The sequence below is a fragment of the Alosa pseudoharengus genome, unplaced genomic scaffold (genome assembly GCF_046254945.1).
Source record: "Alosa pseudoharengus isolate Yale_2024_CS ecotype anadromous, Long Island Sound unplaced genomic scaffold, YU_APseudo_1.1 YU_APseudo_1.1_scf_3, whole genome shotgun sequence".
Lineage (NCBI taxonomy): Eukaryota > Metazoa > Chordata > Actinopteri > Clupeiformes > Clupeidae > Alosa > Alosa pseudoharengus.
In genome coordinates, this window is record NW_027468718.1 from 18,605,308 (window position 1) to 18,622,807 (window position 17,500).

At 43.9% G+C, this 17,500-nt stretch overlaps 1 protein-coding gene across 1 annotated transcript in view; it reads left to right on the top strand.

Moving 5' to 3' along the window:
* The window catches only part of LOC143099865 (low-density lipoprotein receptor-related protein 1B-like), a 38,209-nt gene extending 22,067 nt beyond the window's left edge, over nt 1–16,142 (top strand). Inside the window, exons 8-15 of the mRNA XM_076262775.1 lie at nt 2,299–2,535; nt 2,773–2,953; nt 8,310–8,529; nt 9,004–9,193; nt 11,755–11,877; nt 12,308–12,448; nt 15,279–15,404; nt 16,093–16,142. Coding sequence (XP_076118890.1) covers nt 2,299–2,535; nt 2,773–2,953; nt 8,310–8,529; nt 9,004–9,193; nt 11,755–11,877; nt 12,308–12,448; nt 15,279–15,404; nt 16,093–16,142 — 1,268 coding nt within the window. The remainder of the gene's footprint in view (nt 1–2,298; nt 2,536–2,772; nt 2,954–8,309; nt 8,530–9,003; nt 9,194–11,754; nt 11,878–12,307; nt 12,449–15,278; nt 15,405–16,092) is intronic.
* Nucleotides 16,143–17,500: the final 1,358 nt, after the last annotated feature.

Consider the following 17,500-nt stretch of genomic DNA (forward strand, 5'->3'; position numbering starts at 1 on the left):
AGGCCAGACGATGAAGTGCGTTGGACCTGGTCAGTATATCAAAGCCTCTATTGTGATGGACACAGATTGGTCTCGGCTCCGCTCGTTGTGGCGATACAGCGCGGTCGCTCCGGAGCGCCGCTGCCTTATTGACCGGATATCAGTGTGATTCATCGCGGGCGTAATGCTGGTTTAAGTTGCGGCGGTGTTGCGCGAGCTCACCTGATCAATGGACATTACGCGGCTGACAGTGAAGGCGGACGCTGAAGTAACGACACGATTCCGGTGGGAGGAGTGGAGCAGAGCGGAGAGGTCTAGGCCGCGCCGCGTTGCCACGGTAATGAGGGGAGCGCAGCTTCCTGTGGCAAGTTTGATTTATTTGTCCACCCAGATGTTCTCTCAAGACACCTGCCCCCCCCCCCCCCCCTCATCTCCCCCCTCATCTCTCTCTCTCTCTCTCTCTCTGTTTTTTCTGTCTATCTCTGTCTCTCCCTGTCTGTGTCGTCTACCTGCTGTGGTGGCATTCAGTGATGCGGAGCGCGGCCCTCCCTCCCTCCCCCTGCCACCCTGTTGTGTGCTATCTGGGTCTCCAGTGCCTAATTGTCTTAGAGGCGGGCAGGCCTCCCCAGGCCGGATGATGAATGGGAGGGGTGCCTGTGTGGTCTTACCCCACAGCAGACGCCTGTCTCCTGGGGAAGGCTTGGGGAACTAGGCTGACAATGAGGGAAATGTCCCCTTTTGTTCTTTCTCTCTTTTGCTCCACACCCCCCCACTCTCTCTCTCTCTCTCTTTTTCTCCGTTCTCTACTCCTCTCTCGCAATCTTTGTTCTTTCTGGCTCCTGCTGTCTTTGACATTTCCCTCTCCTGCCCCATCTTCTCCAGCCCCTCTCTCTCTCTTTCACTCTCTCTCTCTCTCTCCCTCGCTCTGTCTCTGTCTCTCTCTATTTCTCTCTAATACCCATTCTCTTTCTCCTTCTTTTCACATATCTCTTAATCTGTCTTTTATTTCTCTCGCTTATTTTTCTCTCCGTTTTTCTATTTCACACACATAAACAAACACACACACACACACATACACACACACACACACACACACACACACACACACACACACACACACACACACACACACACACACACACACCTTCCTGTTTCGCGGTGACTCACCATATTTATACGCCTCTTCCTCTCTTCCAATTAATCAGTGTCACGTCTGCGCTCGCTTAAATCCCTCTGTCAATGTGCCACGTGTTCTTTTAAATCAAACGATTGTCCGCAGTCAACAAAGTTCCAATCAGTGAAAATAACCTTGCCAACACCTGATGCATGAAAGCCTTCCATCACACTAATTTCAGTCCTGGGACGGCAAAGTGACTCTGATTGCTGCAATCCATTACAGCGACTGCATTAGCTTGGGCTCGGTAATAGATGAGGATCCCCTCTCCAAAAAAGTTCATCTTAGGTTGTCTACACTGGATGATAGTGGAACTCGGTTGAATGTGTGTGTTGGTTTCCATGACACATGAACGAGTTGTTTCTGTTTCACGGCAGGGAAAGGCCAGCAGCAGGATTTCCTTGTTTGGCCGACAATTGGCTTTTGGCACAGGAAGGGGCTGGATATTTGTAGACAATCGCCATCTTGGCGCTGATAGTATATTTTTTACTACCATATTTCTCTTGAGACTCAATCAGGACGATGCAAGTCAGGATCCAGGCTTTATTCTTTTCAATGAGGGCCAGTGGCCCTCAAGGGAGAGAGGTACATGTTTGTTTCACCCCATCATGGATTTCACCAGATTCTCAGTATTTCTCTTCTTCTCTGAGGCGTATAGTAACTTTATGTTACAAACAAAAGAAGGAATGACCTCTAGGTCCAACCCAGTTTGAATATGCAATAGAAAGGGAGGATGAGGATTAGGCCTTCATCAGGTCTGGTCAGCTTCTATTATCTTTTAATTAAAACTACCCCCTTTCCTGGGAAGTCCTTCAGAGGCCTGGACACATGCTGTTCTACAAACATTCACACCTTGGTGATAGGCAAAAGGCATCTAGACAACTTCATTGAATTCAAGGCTAGACAATGGATACATTGCATACAGACCAAAGACACACACACAGGGTACACATGGGTACAAAATCACAAATGACCATAAGAACTACACAGTATTCAAGTCATAAAGACTTGAATCATTAAACTGTTCACATAAAATATGAATACAGAATTATTTCCTTCAGCGCTACGAACTGTCCCCATACATTTCTACGTAGGATTCTATAAGTGCCGCGTCTCCTTAGCGGCTTATCTCTGTGTGTTTCCAGGGCCCAAGAACGAGCTGTTCCTGTTTTACGGCAAGGGACGGCCTGGGATCGTCCGTGGGCTGGGGCTGAGTGCCAAGTCCAGCAGTGAGCACATGGTCCCCATCGAGGATCTGGTCAACCCCAGAGCGCTGGACTACCACGCCGAAACAGGCCACATCTACTTCGCTGACACCACAAGCTTCCTGATTGGCCGGCAAAAGATTGACGGGAGTGGCCGAGAAACAATCCTCAACGAAGGTGACCACTGGTCTTACATAAACCATTTCTACTTACAGTATTACATGTTCATGCTTCATAGAATTGAGTAAAAATTAAGCTGTGAAAGATAACAATTTACTGTCAATAATGCATTTGCATATTTAGTTCTCAAATCAACCACTTTCAATGCGATTTCATTACAAATGTTACACGCTGAATTAAGCTAAATAATGAACTTTCAATTTCTTGTAATTTGCATCTTGTGTTATCTCTCAGACCTGGATAACGTGGAGGGAATATCAGTGGACTGGATTGGGAATAACCTGTACTGGACCAACGACGGCTATAGGAAAACCATCAGTGTGGCCCGACTGGAGCGGGCCGCAGAAACCAGGAAGACCCTTTTGGAGGGGGATATGTCACATCCCAGGGCTATAGTGGTTGACCCTCTGAACAGGTAAGGGATTAAAACAATGACTGTGTCCTTCAAACTGAACTTGCAATCATTGTTTCATGATAAAAGGAAGCAATGTAGTCTGCTAATGTGGCACTCTTAGGGGTGGTGGTAGCGTAGTGGTTAAGGAGCTGGGCTAGCATGCAATAGCCTGGAAAGTTGTGGTTTCAATACCCGGCTTTCACGGATGTGCCCACATGTTTGATATTATCTGCAAAATCATAGTCTGTGACTAGTCTGTCACTCAAAACTCTATGACGTGAGAGGGTCTGAGACTGTAGTCTTTCAAAAATCTTTTCCAAATCTTTGAAAAATCGTACAAAGTAAGGCCGGCTTAGGTCACGTTGGAAAAAAGTGTCTGCTAAATGAATAAATGCAATGCAAATGTAACTCTTATCCAGTTGACTTCTACCAGAGAGTCAGCTGAATGGCATTAGTAATAGTAGTGTTGTTGGATGAATTTGGGGTATATCAAATAACTTGAAAGGAATAGCAATAGTAGTAGCATTAGTTCCAGAAGTCATAGCTGCTGAAATAAAAGTATTAGAAGCAGTAGTTGTGCCGGTAGCTATATCAGTAGTGGTACTAGTACGAGGATGAGAAGAACTAACTGACCTGAACTTAAAAAGTAGAAAAGTTTGAGCTAGTTTTAAATCATAGTAGCTGATAAAAAATCTGTTTTCTTTCCCTCCTTTTCTCTGTTTGCTGAACAAATCGATATAGAAGACCAGCGAGTATGGAAGCCCACACTTTAATAACTTCTAAAGCAGGGAACAGGTTTTAAAAATAAACAGAAGCTAAAGCGGTTGTAATGCATTGATTTATTTCCTTCCCCCTCCTGGCCATAATCTCACCTAGCCAGGAAGACTGAGTCCTCATTACAATCGGTTTACAAACGTTTGTTTGCCCTCCGCTTAGCCTCCGAGGCGATTGAAAGGATAGGAAATGTACACAAGCAGTGGATTGTGGGGGGTTAGTGGTAAGCTAACATGACGCTGGCAGTAAAACGGGTTGAGCTCAATGGCCCACAGCCAATCTCATTATCGCCCGTGCTGGGTGTGAGGCAAAACTCCTGCATCCCGAGGAAGGTGGTGGTGGTGGTGGTGGTGGTGGTGGTGGGGGGGGGGGTCTCGCTGAAGGCAGATTGAGGCTTGGAGCAGATATAAGGAAACAGCTTCTGTGTTATTAAAACACACACACACACACACACACACACACATACACACACCCCTAAACACACACACACACACACACACACACACACACACACACACACACACACACACACACACACACATACACACACCCCTAAACACACACACACACACACACACACACACACGCACACACACCAAAACACACACATACAAACACAAGCACACACACACACACACACACACACACACACACACACACACACACACACACACGTGTCTGTGTTCATGAGTGCATATGTTATTAATGTTGTTGTTTGGTTAGTAAATACTACAGAATACTACCAGCCGCATTTAAAGAAATATAATCCTGTAATTTGCCATTGTTATGTGTGTGATTGTGTGACTCTACAGGAGAGTCAGTGTGCATGGATGCATTTTTAAATGGGTTTATTTCTCAGCGTACGACTCAGGGACATTTGCATTAATAAAATTGTCATAATTAAAAGAGAAGAATTGGCACAATAGGTTCATTAGCTTAAATAATTAGGTTCATTGTTCAAACATTTTCCTTTGAGTCTTTGAATAATCAACCACCATCCGTATTGAATAACGCCAACTCATACTTTTTTACACACTTGAATCAGCATGAATTGCAGAGTACAGTAAAATGATGAGAAATTCACTCAGAATTATTCCACTCTTTCTGCCTCTCTCTGTTTCAGTCTAGTGGAGATGGGATTTTTGTTTGTTTTTATTTTTATTTTTTTTTATTTATTTTTAATGTTTGCATATGTAGTAGCTCTCCGTTTGGCCAAAAAACACAAACACTGATCTCTCCCCTCAAAAGATCAGATCTTTCGATTTCGGAATCGTTCATTTGTGTGAAAGTGATTAATATCTTACAACGCCTGTTCCGTCTCACCCTGCTATGCTGACCTTTCGCTGAACTGGCAGATGAGGGGAGAGTGGGGTGTGTGTGTGGGTTCGTTGGGGGGCGGGGGGGTTCAGCATCGACTGTGCAGGGCGAGAAAAATCAACGCATCTCTCGGAGGGCGAAGGCCAAACGGGCAGAGTGCAAATCGCCTGGTTGGCAGCGAAAGTACGGGCTTGGCGCTCTCACAAATATCTCTCTCCCTCTCTCTCCCTCTATCTCTTCCTCCCTGTCTCCCTCTCTTTCTCTCTCTCTGCTTTGACTGCTGAGTGGAGAGGAGTGAGAGTCTGAGACCTCGGTGAGGTCTGGTTCTGCCAGTTTGATGTTTAAGTGCAGGAGAGCACCCTTGGCACATACGATTAGATTTCTGTTTGAGTACGCCAACATAAAAATTATTTAAAAACAATACAGAAGACTGTAAAAACAGCACTGCCTGCTCTTGAAAGATGCCTTGCACCAGAGACTCACCGTTTGTTAGAGATGGTTTATGGTCATGCTAACTGATCTTTTTATCTCTGCTTAGGCCTTACACCAGAGACTCACCGTTTGTTAGAGATGGTTTATGGTCATGCTAACTGACCTTTTTAACTCTGCTAAGGTCTTCTCTTTTCTAAGGTGGCAAATTTGTAATGCTAATTCAGATATTAGCTGTGGTGGCCTTGTGGAGCTTGTGGTCAGTGTTTGTTTGTAGCCTGCTAGTCCAAAACAAGAGACCCAGAGGATTTATTAATTAGTATCCCCGTCTCCAACCACAGCTCAGGGGTATCTAGTGACAAAGATTAGGAAGACGAGAGAGTTTCATTTCTGACTCAATCACAGTCCGCTGTAGGAAATGTCATTGGACCCACAGACACTGTGTGTGTGTGTGTGTGTGTGTGTGTGTGTGTGTGTGTGTGTGTGTGTGTGTGTGGTTTTGGTGAAGAGTGGGCGTTAGCCATGTTTCAGGATGAGTGGTGTTGTTTTTGGAAGCAGGTCTGGTCTTTAAGAGCCACCCAGTCGGTCGGAAAAACAGGAAACTATCTAGAGTGCTGACTCCATGCTTGGTCAGTCTCTTTCGGCGGTGCTTAGCATGGTGACTAGGAGATGGGCTAGCAGGCAGTAGCCAGGGGAATTGTAGGTTGCATTCTCGGCTGCCTCTGCAGTGCCCTTGAGCAAGGCCATGTTGCACAGGGGAGACTGGTAATGTAATAGTTGACATATGTAAGTCACTTTGGATAAATGTGCCAGTCAAATAAGTACCCTATGCTATTTACTATGCATTTTTCTCCCTTTATTTAAATATGTTATAATATACCAATATTACTAATAGACTAACTACAATTTGACAGAATAATAACACTAACCATATAATATAAGCCAAAACTGTAATTTAAAGTAAAACAGCATGCAGTGCACCATATTAATTAGGGCTGTTTGGCAGGTAGTGGGAGATGCCGAGCTTCTCTGTTAGTCTTTTTGTCTGCATGCAACTGCTAACATGACAAGATTAGCTCCTCTGCCTTTCCGTATCAATGGCTCCTCTGTCTCCATCTCTCTTTCTTTCAGTCTCTCACTTTCTCTCTCTTTCTCTTTCTCTCACTCAATTGCAGCTTTCGCTTGATCTGTGCTTGGTCTGTGTCTGCTGCACTCTGTTTACCCCCTCCCTCTCTCTCTCTCCCTCCCTCTCTCTCTCTCTCTCTCTCTCTTTATCTGTGTCTCATAATCCACTCGTTTGCTTCAGTTTGAAAATCCACTCTCTCTCCGACTCGCTCCTTCAATAGCTCATTCTCCTCCCTTGTCCTTTATGTCTGGCTCTGTCCCCTATTCCCAGCTCCTTCAATCCCCCTGCATCCTTTCTTCTACTTTTCTCCTCATTTTTTCTTCTCCCCCCCCCCCCCCCCTTTTTTTGTGTCAGATTATTGCCTCCCACAGCAAGGACTAGGAGTCAAAGTGTTCCTGTTTGCTTGTTGAATTATTCATGGGGTCATGAAGACAGTGCACAAAATAAGAGAACGAGAGAGGGGGGGTAGAGAGCAAAAGAATGAGAAAGAGTGAGAGAAAGGAAGAGAGGGTGAGAGAGAGAGAGAGAGAGAGAGAGAGAGAGAGAGCGAGAGCGTGGCCGCTTCACCCTCCATCAGAATGTGTTTTATGCACCTTACATGTAGCGGGGCTTCTGTCGCTGATGAGATGAGAAGGGGGCTATGAGGCCCTTTGAGCGGCTCACAGAGCCATCAAATCCCTTAAGTGCGCTCAACAGACAAAGGATCATGTCAAAACGTTGACCCAATCACTTTTCAAATATCACAAACCCTCCGAGAATACAGGCCCCCATTCTCCCAGACCCCATTTACTGCCGCAGACGCAGAAAGGAAGAGAGAGAGACAGAACGAGGGAGAGCCCTCTGGAGAGCCAGCCCAGATAGCCAGCGACTTTAGAGAGCATGTGGCCCTGATGCGGCCCTAATCTGGCCCTAATCTGGCCCTGATCTTGCTCGGATGCGTCATGAATCTCAATAGTTCTATATGTAGTGAATCAAGCTAGTTGGATATGGCTGTTCAGTTACCGCTTGAGCCTGGTTACATTCTTTATGCCATTTGTTTTGATTGTGAATATGGATTAACCACGTTCAGAGTCAGACTGTTGTATAACGAATGGAAATTTCTGCTCACTGTAGTGGCCAGTTTTAGCTCACTGCTTTTAGTCGGCTATAGGGGGATCTTTTCAGGGAGCGAACATTTCGGTCCACTGGAGGAGTATACTTGATAATGGGACAGCCCTCAAAATGTCTCTTGTAAGCACACTGCCGAGGGACGAGGAGAGCCAACGGAGACACCCTCATGGCCTCGCGCTGGATGCAGTCCAAACTAGGGAGTAGGAGAAAAAGAGATTTGGGTGTTTTTGAAGATCTGTTTCTTTTTCTCTCTTTTTTTTTGTTGGTCTGATGCTTATTGTCTTGAAGAGACACCATTCCACATAATCAAAGTGTTTCTCTGAGGCTGGGCATTCCATCTTGTTGTAAGGACATTAGTAATGTTCAATTAGGCTGTGGTCTGGTGGATAGCTCACAGCTCTGTGCATTAGTCTACCATGCCATTTAGCCTTAAATGCCCTTTTTCGGCACTGATGACAAATGACTGTAAGCATCCCATTTCACCTCTAATTTAACAGCTTGATGGATCATATGCATTGTGAGATCTTGTGATAGACAACTGAAAATTTTGTTTCCCCCTTACCCAGTGGAATCTCATGAGTTCTCAAATGAGCACTATGTTTGCAATTGTGATTGTTTCAGTTGGATGTACTGGACCGACTGGGAGGAGGACGAGGTGAATGATAGCATCGGCAGGATCGAGAAGGCGTGGATGGACGGCTCAAACAGGAGGATATTTGTGACGTCCAACATGCTTTGGCCCAATGGCCTCACCCTGGACCACGTCACAAGCTCTATGTACTGGTGTGATGCTTACTATGACCACATAGAGAGGATCTACCTCAACGGCACAGGACGAATGGTGAGCTTGTCAGAGTGTTTTGCAGACATATTTACATGCATGGATTACATAAGAGTGCATGTGCAGCACATCCTACTGTATCCTAATGGAAATAGTGCCATTCATGGTGTATCTGTAAGCTCACACTCATTCTTTGTTTTTCCAAACTTCTGTTATCATTTATTCACACAAAAAGATGAATCACCAAATTATTTCAATGTATATGATCATTATATTCATATATATTCATGGGTTGACGGTCATATTCAAATTTGCAGTGGTCTCTTAATTTTGAATATGACCGTCAACACATTTGAATGTCATTCAGCAACCGTAGGATGACATCAGAAAAATGTGCAGTGGTCTCTTAATTTCTTTTCAGAGATCTGATAATATATCAGGTTTTTTTTTAACATAAGTAAATGTGTTTTTGATATATACAGTATGTTATTGTTTTGTTATAACGGTGCTATAACAACTCTACTAATGCTGCAGGTTGTTTACAATGGCAAGGAGCTGAATCATCCTTTCGGGATCTCCCACTACCGGAGTTCCATCTTCTGGACGGAGTACATGAACGGCTCTATCTTTCAACTGGACCTGAGCTCTGGAGATGTCAACCTGCGGAGGAGTGAACGGCCTCCACTCTTCGGCCTCCGCGTGTTTGATGCTCAGTCTCAGATAGGTAAACGATCCCTGTCATGGTTTCAATACACTGTTTAGGTATTGATAGCATCCATGATGCCTTAATGTGGAAGAAAAAAAGAGAATCAAAAAGAATCATTAGTGGCGTTGCATGTGGCATTGTGTTATTTGTGTGTTTTATGTCTTGATATACATTTTATAGAAATGCAGACTTTGCTTTTCTTTTGCAGATTTTTTTTTCTTCTGTGGTAGACATTTTAGTGATGTCACATGCAGTAGGCAGAAAATATATGAATGGTCGAGTATGTGTGATAATTCAAACAGCTCAGTCTCTGAAGGCCAAGCCTGCTTTTATATCCATTTGATGCATTGTTATGTAATACATTGGAATCACGTATAGCCTGTTATATCACGTATAGCCAATGTTGAAATCTTAGCATCATAATGGCTCTCCCGCACATAACCTTCAGGTTACCCTTTCAACCAATTATTTGTTATGACTGCGGCACAAAATGAAAATCTGACAATACATTACTATGATAGTATTTGGTAATTCCTGTTGCACAATGACAAATTAGCCCGCTAATGTTATTGGAAAGCTACAATGACTGTCAGAGCTATGGCATGCTGGGGAGGCGGGTGGGCATGGGGGTGTGGGTGTGCGGTGGTAATCCCCCCTGCTGAGTGGGGGGGCAGGGGGCCAAGGCCAAGGCAGCCGCTGTTCTGACTCCCTCAAATCCATGCAGATGCGAGGAGCAGGAGGCGGGGAATGATTACTGTCATCCGCTCTCGTAAGCACCAGTCGCTGCATGCGGAGAGAAGCCCTCTGCACAGCAGGATACCGCCGTCTGGCTCAGCGCTGGAGAGAGAGAGAGAGAGAGAGAGAGAGAGAGAGAGAGAGAGAGAGAGAGAGAGAGGGATAGAGAGAGAGGGAGGGATGGAGAGAGAGAGAGAGAGGGATGGAAATGAAATGAGTGAGGAGTCATAGAGAGAAGGAAAGAAGGAAAACATGCAAATAGAGAGACAGAAAGAGAGAGAGGCAGAGAGAGGGGAGAGAGAAAAATAGAGAGAATATAGTGATTGAAAGAGGAGATCGTGAAATTACTGTTTTATGCACAGTGTTTCATCTCGGCTGCATCTCTGGGAGTTGAACGAGATCGGTAGGCAGTTTTTGGTGCCATAGAAACAGCAGGACATCTCCTCTGTGTGTCACTTGATCTTAGATCTAACAGTAAGAGGGAGCACATGGGAAGAGACACACTCAGGCAAAGTAGTCAGCAGATAGTCTACTGCCCTTATGTTAAGGCTGAATCGGATGCTTTGCTGCATGTTGACATATTACAGATTGGAATCGATAGATTACAATGGTAATATACTTATACTTATACTTATACTATACTTTAACACAGTTTGAAAGCATTGCACAGTCCAATTACATTTACATGTATTCAGCAGACATTATTTCCAAAGCGACATATGTCAATTATATTACAAAGGGCACTGTTACATTGTCCCCAGAACAACGTGGGTGCCTTAGTCAAGGGCACAAGGGTGGAAGCCGGGAATTGACCCCATAGTTGTTCTGGCTACTGCATGCTAGTCCAGCTCCTTAACCACTCAGCTGCCACCGGCCCGGTATCACACATTATCACATTGTACTGTAATTATGCAGTATCATCACAATACATTAATGGGTACAGGGAATTAGTAGCATCACTTAGTATTACACTAGTTAGAGTTGGGTTCAAACTGGTATTAGTGGGCATTAGCACAGACTATCAATGTATTGTTAACAGAGTGTTTAATTGGTGTATCTCACACTTTACAACTAATTACAATGTAATAATCAAAGTAATGGTGGTGTTAAGTGCTTGTACATATTGGTGGACAATGACACTGTATTGGTCTTTGGCATCGGAGTATTATTTTTCACCAGTGTCTGTGATTGCTTCAGACCACCATTTTTCATGGAACCCCTGTCACCAAGGAGATTAATTGTGCCCTTTATCCTTTGAACAGCACTGATTGGCCCTCACAAAGCTGAATGCTTTATCCCATCGGCTCAAGCACTAAGGTTCTGCTTGTGGATAAACCCTAAATAAACCTCTGCCATAATTGGCTCTCGGTGGGTCAGCTTCACAAGTGACTGTCACCTCATAGAAAAAAGAGGAAAAAAATGCCACTTCAATCTCTCTCCCTTTCTCCTTCTCTCTCTCTCTCTCTCTCTCTCTATCTCTCTCTCTCTTTCATTCTAAGACAAGTTATACCATTGAAAAGATAGAAATGTCAAAAGGCCTTTACCGGCGATGTTCCGAGTAACTCACTTGACATTTGTTTGGAAATGACTTGGTGTTTCCCTTGTGTGGCCATCAAGGAATGGCGAATGGCTTTTAGATATGGCAAAGAAAGGAAGTCAGAGTTGAATGCTTTGCCCCAGAGTCACAAGAGCTTCAAGGGGAACTTTGCGCTTAAAGTCAAAGACTTCCAATGACAAAGGGGAAAAGAATAGCTAAAATCACCACTGGAGAAAAAATGATTTGAACAAAATGGGTTGTTTAACTGTTGTTTTATTGTTCTATTGTTTTTGTTGTTGTTGTCTAGGTGACAATGCCTGTAGGGTGAACTATGGGGGTTGTAGTACCCTCTGTTTGGCCATCCCAGGAGGGAGAGTGTGTGCTTGTGCTGACAACCAGCAGCTGGATAAAAACAATGTCACCTGCACTGGTAAGTATTACACAGTTGTTGTTGTTGGTGCTGTTGTTTGTGCTGTTGTATGTGTTGTTGGTGGTGTTGCTTCAAAGCTAAAATATGCACATTTTGTAATACTTGCAAGTATTTCAATATGTTATATATGAATGGTGCAATTGATTAAAGTTATGTTTTGAGACAGCTATTTTGTATATATTTTGTGTATATTTGATTTGTCCAAGTCCATGTATTGTCACATTGTGTTGTTGAACTAATAGAGAATCAGTGAATCTGTTTTGTCTGCTGCCACTCAAAACACATTAAGATGTGTTCGTACACAATGTTTTCAGATGCAGCCACTGGCTGTGAAGTCATTTTGATAATACCATGTTTGTTCAAAGCACTTCTTATCTTTTGTGTTCTAACACTGTGATGTTTATTTTCCGTTGTTTTGATTCTGTCACAGCGTCGTCCGGGGAGACAACTCCGCAGAGGTGTCTTAACGACGAGTTCCAGTGTCGAAACCAGCGCTGCATCCGGATCTCGTGGAAATGCGACGGTGACGACGACTGTCTAGACGGAAGCGATGAGGATCACAATGTCTGCTGTGAGTTTGTTTGCACTTACTCTTGAGAGAAAGGGGACTAGAGCTTTATTCCACTTTCTCTCACTCTCTTTTGCTCCCACATTAAATTAGGTGTCTTTATCACAGTGTGTGAGCTTTACCGATGCTAAACTGATGTGGCTTAATCCACCTGACAAGTGATTCTGTTTCATTTTGTCATGGGATCAAGAATATCATCAAATCCATAGGATGGGAGATATGTGACAAATGAATGCAATTCAATTTAGTGTACTTCACAGTGCACTTGGTGTACTTCACAAAGAGAGTGTAGCATCTGTCCCATGCACATTGTTTGGTCATTGTTTTACAATATATCTCTACATCCGGTTCAAAATCAAAACAACTTGCAGTGCAACTCCATGCCAGGTGAAGTTGTATGAGTGTGGCTGGTACTAAACTATCATTGGCTCTTCTGTGTTCAATGGGGGCAATTAGCGATAGATCAATTGTAGATCAACAATTGTTGCAAGTAGCTTTGGATAAACACATCTCTAATGTGAATAGATGTAACAAGTAAATGTCATAGTGCATGTAAGAAAATCACACACTATTAACCTCTGAATAAAGCACTTGTGTTACATACATATATAGCACCCAAGGACAATAATGTGTAGCTGTTGTACTTTTATATACATACATTCATACATATATGTGTATATATACATATATGTGTATATATACACACACATATATGTGTATAAATACACACACACATATATATATATATATATATATATATATACATTTTCCCTTCTTTGTGCTTCTTCCACTGGAGATGTACATGTTTGCCCTGGTTTGAAATGGAGGGTCCTTGTATGAAATAAATCACATCCTTATTGTGTGACAGATCGCTGTCAGGGTGAATGAAAGAAATTGCAAGAGAACACTGTGTGACAGGACAGGAGTGCGGAGAGAGAGAGCCTCCGAAAGTGCAAGAGCTGGCAACCCAGCTGGCAACCAAGAGCTGCCATATACTGTTTTCACTGCTACATGGGTATCGCATACTTAAATGCCTAATATATTTATGTCACATGTGAAATATAACATATAACATTCTAATGGTATATATAACATAAACTTTCCTCCCAAACATTCTTACTCACAAGAAAAACAGCTCCATGTTAGCTGGCAAAAGCGTGTTAAGCATGTTGCTCTCAGAGCGGCACAGCTGCCAATCACCAGCCAGATCCGCATTATTATTTTTTTCTCCATCCTAGCAGACGTCGGAAGGGTGCAGAGGAAGTTCACAGCCATGGATTTAGAGGACAGCAGCAGATTTCCACATCTCGGCACTATTTTTTATTTTTTTTTTCCTCTCGTATGCTTCGCCTGTAATCCGCTATTTTGTGAACCCATGCAGAGTTAGCAGAAAGTGACTGGCGCTGTGGTTTGGTGCCTCGCTCCCCACCTATGCACAAGGCTCTGCTCTCAGAGCAGTAACGTTGGAAGATGGAGAAGAAAAAAAAAACCTCTTCAGTCATTCAGCTGTGCGGTGTGAAAGTGCAACATCTTCAAACTCCTGATAAATGAGAATTTGACGTGAAAATGTGTCTGGAAAAAGTGTGCTGTCCACATAATTTTTTTGCCCTCTGCACCAAATTACTGACATGAAGCATTATGGAATTGACTTACAATGTAACATTACAGTGACGTACAGTCTAAGGGCAACTTCTTTTCTCAATGAACATCATGCTAGAAAGAGGTTTGTCACCTCTGTTTGATGTTTGGTGGCACTAGGGTTAGGACAGGATTAGGGTTAGGGTTAGGCGCCTTGAAGTCGACGGTCGCAGCGCTTAAAACACCATTGAGCCCTCTGTTTGCCATTCCTCTGATATCTCAGTGGTATTCAGCAAACCTGATGACACTGAAGCTGTGACTCACGCCCCACTCTCCGCCCTCATGCCATCGGCCCCCACACACATCTGCTCATGAGCCGATCAATATGATAAGCACCATGTTAAACTGTTGGAGTTGCACTCATTTTTCACACTGACAAATGCTATAATGTGATCTTCTGCCAGAATCATCACAATTGCAAAATCAATTTTCTGCCCAGCTGGGATGTGCTATAGTTTAATATGACGAAAACTTTATGTTTGATTTGGTTTCAAGATATCCGCTAAGAGCTGGTTTAGGGGGTTCACTTTATATCCTGATATGGGAATAATAGCTGTGGTTTATTAAATGGTCAAAGGGGGAAGGAGTTGAAGATGCTCTGCCGAACAATCCTTGAGACATTCTGTGTTTTTTTTTTTTTTTTAACAAATCAATGGAGAGTTCAGTTTCCTTGTTTATTTTTTCCCCCACACTAAACACATTTCAGATACTGGTTAGCACCATGTCTCAAGCTTGGCAAATGGAGAGTTTTCTTCTGCTTCTCCTCGAGAAATACAGTCTAGATCGTGGCTGACGCTGGTAGGGATCGATGCCAGGTCAGTTCCCGGTCTGCCAGGTCAAATCCATCCCGGTGTCGCCTAATAGCCTGGCAGATGTTTCAGCTTGCTGTGATGCTCTCTGCCGCTGGAATGTGCTTCGGCCTGGTTTAACTGTAGCTCTCTCTCGTGTACATGCATAGAAGTTAAACCTTTTATTTATTTAAGCCACATTTTAGCAGCTAGAATTGGTCAAATCAGTAGCCCATCTTGTTTTTGCACATGTATGTCAGGCTATTAATTTGAGATGTTGCCTTGTGTTATGCTTCCACTCACTTAGACTGTGTCTGGCAGTGGCTTGCGCTGCCGGGAGATTTTGCTGCCCAGTAGATTGACTGTGCCTGTCATTGAGTGCCCGCATGTGGTCTTGTGTACTACAGACAACCACAGCTGTCCCGCGGACCAGTTCAAGTGCCCGACTAATCGCTGCATTCCCAAGAGGTGGCTGTGTGACGGAACAGATGACTGCGGGGACAACGAGGACGAGTCCAACTCCACCTGCTCAGGTAACCTTGTTTTCCTTATTTTTTCCCCTTATTTTTTCTCCCTTCTTCCTCTCGTCACAGATGTTCAGTGAAACACAAACACAAATATTTATTTATTTATCTATTTTTTTTTATTATTTACACTGCTGCTGAGTTACAGTAGGTGTCATTCAGTTGACATTAAATGGCCCCTGTACAGCCTGTGGTGAAAAAACGTTTTTCGTCTTAAATGAGAAGAAGTCTCCCTCATCACTCATGGCAGAGACTCTTCAAATAAACAGCAAGCCTCCTGCTCCGATTCTGCCAATTTATTTTTTCCCTTCTCCAGCTGAGGTTCGACAAATCAAAGCAGCAGTGCGCCTCTCGCCTATTGCTCCTGCTGACATCTCCCAGACACATGTCAGAAACGCGCAGACAAGGATCACCGATCAGCATGCGTGCGTTGTGTTTAAAAGTCGGCATCAAAACGGAGCTGATCAGAGTCTCGGGGCATCTCTCCCGCTATCGAGCGGGTGTCAGAAGCACTTATCCCCGGCGCCCGCCTCCTCTTAAAATGCAGCGTAGTCAGAACACCTGGCCTGTGGCCAGCATCGCGGAGAGAGAGAGAGAGACAAAGACCCTCGAGGGGCTCGTCTCGGACGGCGTGAGATCCATTGAAAAGAGGCCTGACGAGATGTGATAAATGCTGTCTTGTCAATGCGTTTGACAGCTCCCGATAAAGTGCGGAGTGCTTACATTAAGTGTTGCTCGCTCTCCTAGACCCCATGCTCATAGACATATTTTTACCTCAGCGTATTTTACGCTTCAGTACTTGTTTGGTATCTATTTTTTTTTCTCATTCTCTTGTAGTGATCAGTTAGGTACAGGCGATATGTCATCTGCTCAGAGGCTGAGAATGTTTACCAGTGCTTACGTAATCAGCTGTGGCTTCGGGCCTCTGGAATGCCCTTCCCCAATACGCCTGAGCAGCTGCCAGTGTTAAAGAGTCTTCTGAAAACAGGAAAGAGTTTAGTTTATCTGTATTCTATGTCTGTTGTTTTTAACTTAGTGAGAAAGGACATGCAGAAATGTATCGATCTGATCAATTTGATAAGCTCTGTCGAACTGTTGGAGTTGACATCTGGTCAAATGATGACTGCCATCTATAAGGTTGTCGAGTGTGGGTGTTTGCCATCTTATACTCTCTCTCTCTCTTTCCCTCTCTCTGTGTCTGTATATCCCTCCCTCTCTCTCTCTCCCTCTCTATCTCTCTGTCTCTCTTTTTTTCCCTGTTTCTATCGCTCCATCTCTATCTCTCTCTCTCTCTCTCTATCTCTCTCTCTGTCTTTTACTCAGTCTCTCGCCCATGCCAGCCTGGCCAATTCTCCTGTGCCAACGGTCGCTGCATCCCGGAAGTGTGGCGCTGTGACCAGGAGGATGACTGTGGGGACAAGTCGGATGAGACGACGTCATGTGGTGAGAGTCATCTTCCTCATCCTCATCCTCCTTCCTCCCTCCTCCTCCTCCTCCTCTTCCCCTTTCACTAGAGCACTATTGGAGATAACCAGCGTGCGGAATGGATTTGAATGAAAGGACAGTTTTGGAAAGCAATGAAAGGAATACTTGGAAGCAATGTTTCCCTTCATATGACACGGTGATATCGCAATAGCCTTCTGCCACAGACTTTCACAAGTTTTGTTGGCCAATGGAACAATGTCTGTTTTTTTTGTTTTTTTTTTAAGCTGTGTTCCTTCTAATACCAACATTGTGTTTGTGTGAGTGTATGTGTTTGAGGTTCCATATGCTTTTGGTTCTTTGTGTACGTTTATGTGTGTGGTGGGAGACTCGTGTGTGTTGTTGCCTATTCATTGAGTATGTGTGGGGGTTATTTGTGTATTGTATATTCCTTGTGTGTGTGTGTGTGTGTTAATTATTTAAAATTGAAAACATACGTTATTTTCCTGCTTTAACAAGTAACACAGTGTATGCCACTGTATACATTGTGCTACTTGCTGTGATGCCAGAGTAATGGATGTTTACTCACTGTCCTACATTCCCCTCTGTTCCCGTCAACTGACATCAGTACATCTTTTGTAGTGTGGTGGAGGGTGGACATCAGAAGAGATGGTTTTAGTTGA